The following is a 7,381-nucleotide window of genomic DNA, read 5'->3' on the forward strand; positions in this document are numbered from 1 at the left end:
GTTAAAAGTGGTTTGGGTTTAGACAAGTGAATTCACTTTAACTCTACTTGGGATATTTTATTTTTAGTCACTTTTTAGCCAAATTAATATTCCTCACCTATCAAAGAGCCTATATTACGACCAAAGATAAAGACCTTTCGGACTTTTGATGCTTAATCACATCTAGTAGAGGAGGGATTAGACTTTGAGCAAGCCTATGGTAAACTTTGCATGATGCATGATTTGAGTGCTTATGTACACATTACCTTCATACACTTTGAGAGTGAGAGAACACTTCCCATCTTTAGAAGTTTGCCACATGTGAGGGCTTGAATTCAAGGTGTTCCACGAGTTAGTAATGAAAGTGCACTAATAAGTCTTGCTTGATTGGATTGCATTAATACATGCTTAATCTGCTCTTTCATCTTTTGAGGCAATTATGACTTCTAGTCCTTGTGCATTCAGTGCGTCTATTTTTGTATCTTTAATGTTTTGTTTGAGGACAAACAAAAATGTAAGTTTGGGGGAGTTGATATGCTCGTTTTTTATGTCAAATTCACTCTACACGTCCATTATTTGCATATTTTGTCAATTTTGGTATTTTGACGTATTTTGTGAGAAAAGTACATAATTGAGCCCAAAAAGGGAGTCAAAACGCGAAGTCTAGAAATCGTAGTCACACGGCGACCAACGACCGCCGCGGAAATGTGCGGCGACCGCCGGCGCCCGACGGGCAGAGCAATGCAGCGGTCCGCCTCGGAAAAATACACTTGGAAGAGAAGTCTCGCCCGACGACCGTCGGAAGAACAGACTCTCTGGACTCCAACGCGGCGACCGCCGGCCAAGGTGCGGCGGCCCGCCGGAGAAAGGCGGCGAATCCGAGATGCCCTAGATTTGCTCCAAAATTTACCATATTTTGAAGATAGTTTCCTTCTAAAACAAGGAATGGATTTCCCCTATAAATAAGCCCTCAAGGTTCATCAAAAAGGGAGAGCTTCTACTTGCAAAATAATTCATAGAGATCAAAAGCTAGAGTGTTTCACTTGTGCAAGGAGTTGGAGATGGATTTCAAGAACATCAAGAATGACAAGGATTCAACCTACGGTTTTATTTGCTTTAGTTTTATGTTCAAATTTTCTTCCTTTCAATCTATGTGTTTAGCTTATTTCCATTATGTGTAACTAAACTCATAGGATTCTAGAGATGTGTTAGTAACGACTTTGGTTATACAATTCCTTTTTCTATTTAATATCCATTTTGTTTTCACTTTGTTTCTTCCCTAAGTAATTTTGATGCTTCATGATTGAGTGATACAATCGTGTATGATTTAATATAGCTTGCTTCATAACTGTGAGAGAGTTCTAGCGAGTTAGATCCACTTAGTAGACGCTACAGTTAGCTTCCCTTAAAACGACACTGTTAATTGAGAGTGGGGACTTTTCAAGGGTCTTAGGAGCTATTTGGAGTTACGTATTAGGATTGACAACCCTAATCTTGTAATCAACGTTTGCATCGCATGAGCATAAGCTAGGTGACTCGTCTTATCAAAGTAATAACTGTGCTAGGGTATTGTAGTTTGGAAATTGTATAATCACAACCGTGAACGCACATCCCTGGGATTCCCTTATCTCTATCGATTGTCTACGTGTTTTGCTTGCATTTAGTTGTTAATTGTTTTCATATATTTTTTGTTTTCAAAGGTTTCAAAATCTCTTGATCTTCCAGATAGTAATCTAGTTCTAGTAGAGGATAGAAACTTTATGTTTGCCTTTCCCGTGTTCGATATTCGGTACTGACCTTTAGCTATACTATATATACTCTTTATACTTGCAGGTTTATTTAGTGTTAAAAAATAGTGCATCAAGTTTTTGGCGCCGTTGTCGGGGAGTACAATTCACTTTGGAGTGATATCTTCAAACGGATTTTACTAATTTGGAATTTACTTGGTTTCAGTTTTAATTTTAGTTTTTAATTTGTTTTGATTCTTGTAAGTTTTGTATGCGAACGCGCTCTGGGAAGGACAACCTAGAACCGCTTGATTTAGAACTTGAATGAACTCGTAGGAAAATAAGGAGTGAAAAAGGATCAGGATCGATGGGTGACAAAACGGAACTCGAAAAATTGCAGGAGATGGTCAAGATGTTGATGGACGAGAGAGATGCGGAAAGGGCAGCCCGAGTGGCGCTGGAGAAAAAGAACAAGGAAACACTACCCGTGATGAACATGTTCAATCATGGGAACAAGAGATGAAAAGAGCATTCAAGACCTTAACCCACAATACTAAGTAATCTAGCAAAGGGAAGTAAGGTTCGAATCCATCAAAGATGGATACGGTTGGAGTTGAGATCGGAAAAGGTACAAAATGAACTTGAGATGCTTGTTTGGCTAAGACAAAGGGATCATATTTCGGGTACTCCTTCAAAATATTCACTTCTGTAATTTTGTACTTTAGATGAACAATTGTACCACCGCGTGGAGGCGGAGCCAGATTATACCACACACAGTTGAACCAGAAAACTTTCTTTATTGGTCTTGCATGATATTCCACCTCCACTACTTCTTTTAAAATTCCATAGAAGTCATCCTCGTCATAGTTGTAATTTGACCCTCTGACACCCCACTGTTGACTTGTTGACTGTGGATTTACTCTTTCCATAAGAGTTTATGTGGAATTTATATCCATTGACAATACAAGCATTATAACTCGTGGCTCGGATCAATGGTCCTTTTGATAGATAGTACATATGACTATCACGAGGCAAGTTATTTTGGTCTTGTATACCAAATACTTAGTGAATAAATTACATCTATGTGACAATTTTTGTGAATAAATTACAAACACTTGTTCATGCTTATGCTCTCGCTAGACTCCAGGAGATGTCTTCTCCGGCAAGGGAGGGGTATTCTCAAGGTCCTAAACGTGTTAGTCCGGGCATTGTGAGTGGTGAATCCAACGGATCTCATACCTCCCCTTTACTTCCTACTCCTATAGTGCCTAAATTTAAGAATAGGAGGTATCTGACCCATAAGGAAATGGTTGAGAAGAGAGCCTAAGGTATTTGCTATGGCTGTGATGAAAAATTTGATAGAGGCCATAGATGTGTTAAGAAACTATTGTACCTATTGGAAATGGAGGATGGTATTATAGAAACAAATTCTGATGTTGCTCATGAAGATATTGATGAAACTGCAGAGGATGAAAATCCTCTTATTTTGATCCATGCCATAAGTGGCTCTTCTTCTAGGGGATACAAAACTATGAGGATTACAGGGAGGGTAGGCCAGAAGTCTCTGCATATTCTCATTGATTCTGGTAGTACACACAATTTTTTGGATATTCAATTAGCTAAGAAGTTGGGATTTCAACTCACAAGAGTGAAACCTGTGATGATGGATGTTACAGATGGTAACAGCTTGGAGTGTGATTCAATGTGTAAAGGCTTAAAATGGGTACTGAGGGGTGCTACCTTCACTACTGCCTTTGGAGAATTGTGATATGGTCTTAGGAATCCAATGGCTGGAAACTTTGGGTGCTATTCAACGGAATTTTAAAACTCTAACTATGGATTTCAAACTGAATGGGAAGAGATATGTATTAAGAGGAGGTCAAGTGAATCGTGATGTGGAAGAGATATGTATTGAGATATGTATTGAGAGGAGGTATCTGAGAAAGAGATGGATAAATTACTCTCACAGAATGATGGCATTCAATTATCTTGTATTCAAGTGAACAAGGAAAATCATTCTGAACTGTTGTCAATGACCAATGCAGATGATTCCTCTCAACCTATACCACACATTATTCACTCCTTTATTGAGAGTCAGACTGAGGTTTTTGTTGAACCTACTACACTTCCACCTCTGCGGTCTCATAATCACAAGATTACTCTTACACAAGATGCTTCTCCAGTTAACTATAGACCTTACAGACACTCGGCTATACAGAAAAACATCATTGAAAAACAAGTGGCTGAATTGTTGCAACAAGGTTTTATCCGACCAAGTACAATCCCATTTCCTCTCCTGTAGTACTTGTGAAGAAGAAGGATGGGACTTGGCAGATGTGTGTGGACTATAGGCGATTGAATAAGCTGACTATTAAATATAAGTACCATATATTCCATTGATTGAGGAGCTACTGGAGGAGTTACATGGAGCCACTATTTTCTCCAAGATCGATCTTAGGTCTGGTTACCACCAAATTAGAATGGAGTCGAAGGATATTCACAAAACTGCCTTCAAAACCCATGATGGCCATTATGAGTTTGTGGTGCTGCCATTTGGACTCACCAATGCTCCAGCGACCTTTCAAAGTTTAATGAATGATATTTTTTGACCTTATTTGCGAAGGTTTGTGTTGGTTTTCTTCGATGATATATTGATTTACAGTGGAGACTATGAGACTCACCTTCTACATTCGAAGCAAGTCTTTACTAAACTTAAGTAGCATTCACTCTTTGCCAAACAGAGTAAATGTGAGTTTGCGAAGGAAAGGATTGAATACTTAGGCCATATTATCTCTCGGGAAGGGGTGGCAACTGATCCTAAGAAAATTAAGGCTATGCAAGAGTGGCCTATACCAACTGATGTTTCTAAACTCAGGGGATTCCTTGGGCTTACTGGATTTTACAGGAAGTTCATTCATAATTATGGAATAATTAGTCGGCCTCTCACTGACTTATTGAAAAAGGATCCATTGGAGTGAGGAGGCTGAGCGGGCTTTTCTCGAGTTGAAAGAGGTTATGTTGTCTCCTCCAGTCCTGGCTCTTCCGGATTCCTCACTTCCATTTATCGTTGAAACCGACGCTTCAAGTTATGGTATTAGTGCAGTACTGATACAACAAGGGCATCCTCTTGCTTTTATAACTAAATCTATTTCTCCTAAGCACAGACTTTTCTCAGTCTACGATAATGAATTATTAGCCATTATTTTTTCGGTGACACACTGGCGCCACTATTTGAGCAATCAACCTTTTGAGGTGAAAACTGATCATAAACCTTAGCTCACCTACTCAACCAGAGACTCTCTACCCCTGGCCAGCTGAGTTGGTTATCCTAACTCATGGCTTTCGATTTTGAAATCATTTATAAAATGGGTACTGAAAATGTTGTGGCATATGCTTTATCTAAGATTCATTCCTCTGACTACCATCTCTACTGACTTGTATCCACTAATTGAGGCTACTTGGAGCTCTGACTCTCAACTGCAGACCTTGGTTCAGGAGTTGCAGCAAGACCCGGGGAAGAAATCTAAGTTTTCTTGGTTGGGAAATCAGCTACGGAGGAAAGGTAGATTGGTGGTGGATGATGATGAGAACTTGAGGATGAAGCTCATTCAATTATTACATGATTCTAGTGCTGTTGGCCACTCAGGTATTAGCTACATACAAGAGACTTATTGCTCTGTTTTATTGGCCTCGTATGGAAAAGCATATCAGGAAGTATATCGGTGAATGTGATGTATGTCAATGCTTCAAGTATGACAATAGTGCATACCCGGGATTATTACAGCCCCTGCCCATCCCTGTTGAAGCATGGTCTCAAGTCAGCCTCGATTTTATAGAGGGTCTTCCATTATCTTTTGGAAAATCTACTATTTTGGTTGTGGTAGATCGGTTAACTAAATATGCTCATTTTTTAGCCTCACCCAACCTTACACGGCCTTAACCGTGGCTCAGGCATTCCTTGACTATGTATTCAAATTGCACGGCCTTCAAACCATTCTCATCAGCGACAGAGATAAGGTCTTTATGAGCAACTTTTGTTCGGACTTCTTTAAACTTCAAGGGGTGGAATTGCACATGTCCATGGAGGTGGAAAAACGGAGGTGGTGAATAGATGCTTGGAGACTTATTTACGTTGCATGTGTGGTGATCAACCTACTATGTGGAGTAAGTGGTTGAGCTTGGCTGAATTTTGGTACAACACTTCGTTTCATTTGGCCATTAAGACTACGCTCTTTGAAGCTCTATATGGGTATCCTCCACCGGTTCATATACCCTATTTTAAGGGATCATCAGCAGTGCATGATGTGAATGTGAGCTTGGTAACTCGGGATGCAATGATCGAAGTCTTGAAGCACCATCTGCTGCGTGCACAGCAACGTATGAAGCAGCAACGTGATAAACACCGTTCAGAGAGGAAGTTCGCCATAGGGGACTGGGTTTACTTGAAATTACAGCCATATCATCAGAATACCTTACGCGATCGTCAGTTCCAGAAGTTGAGCCCTCGTTACTTCAGACCATTCAAGGTGGTGGATAAATTTGTGAAGTTGCATACAAAATCTAACTCCCACCAGACTGCAAAATCCATCCTGTCTTCCACGTTTCTCAGTTAAATAGGATGATGGGGCCTCTATCTCAGCTCAGCTGCAGGGTACCTTACCAACGGTGGGGAATTCAACCTTCCTTGAGCCGGTTCAGATTCTGGAGCATAGGTTGGTAAAGAGAGGCAATCACCCAGCTATTCAGGTTCTTGTTCATTGGGCAAATTCTTTCCCGGAGCGATTTCCTCATTTTAAACAATGAGGTCGAGGTTGATTTTGAGGAGGGGAGATTTGATTCGTGGAAGAACTTCTCAATAAGCGCACGAGGGAATCAAGTTAAATAAGTGTGCATGGTTACATGCACATGTGGATTGAATGGGATGAAATCAAGCCGTGAGCGCGAAATAGAGAATAGTTAGTTAGTTAGTTAGTTAGTTAATTTATTGCTGAGTTGTGATGTAGAGTACGCATGCTCAATATATGAGCTGCATTTTCCTATTGTATTGTTTTATGATTGAGAATTAATGCAAAACTTCCCCTCTTCTACTCCAATAGTCTCTTCGCGTAGGTGCGATTCCGGTCGCCGTCCCTGGCGACCCCAATCTCATACCACGCCTCTTGTCAGATGAGAAATCGAGACAAACAATGGATCCAATTGAGTGTGTGTGGAGCTTAAAAAGAAAACAATCTGCCTCCTCTCTTAGTGGAAATAGGATTCGATGTGGAAAGGGAATCGAATTTGTTGCAGTTTTCTTCTTCTCTGTTCTCTATTTTCTTGGTGACTATGAACAAGAGTGTGTTTGAGTGAGGACGGCTAGGAGAGAAAAGATTAGGGTGAAATAACTGATTGGGGAGTAATTCCTAGTAATTGATTGCGATAATTGCATGAGTAAATTGAATTGATTGCTGATTGATCTAGTTTGATTTGAAAGAGTTTTGGAGCAAATTGGAAGTCATATGGGACAATGCTGGCATTAAAACAAAAGGGAGGTAAACTCCCTAGGCTCAAGGGCTTGTTCACTTGGGCAAGTTGGGATAGGATTTCAATTAATTAGCTTTAGCCCAAAATTACTTTTCAATAATTGAACTTTCGTACTTTATCTAAATTCGGTTTACTTTGTTGTTTTATTTAAA

General features: G+C 40.0%; 1 protein-coding gene across 1 annotated transcript; it reads left to right on the forward strand.

The window, feature by feature from the left end:
• The first annotated feature begins 5,863 nt into the window (after positions 1–5,863).
• Positions 5,864–6,319, forward strand: LOC148928408 (uncharacterized). Its single transcript, XM_089056664.1, has one exon. The coding sequence runs from the start codon at positions 5,864–5,866 to the stop codon at positions 6,317–6,319; it is 456 nt and encodes a 151-aa protein (XP_088912790.1).
• The last annotated feature ends 1,062 nt before the right edge of the window (positions 6,320–7,381 follow it).

Source organism: Salvia hispanica, chromosome 4, assembly GCF_029641045.1.
Source record: "Salvia hispanica isolate PSC_SH4W2 chromosome 4, Shi_PSC_v1, whole genome shotgun sequence".
Classification (NCBI taxonomy): Eukaryota; Viridiplantae; Streptophyta; class Magnoliopsida; order Lamiales; family Lamiaceae; genus Salvia; species Salvia hispanica.

Excerpts from the sequence above, each read along its gene's own strand:
- LOC148928408 (XM_089056664.1), top strand. The coding sequence starts at position 5,864 with ATGTGGAGTAAGTGGTTGAGCTTGGCTGAATTTTGGTACAACACTTCG.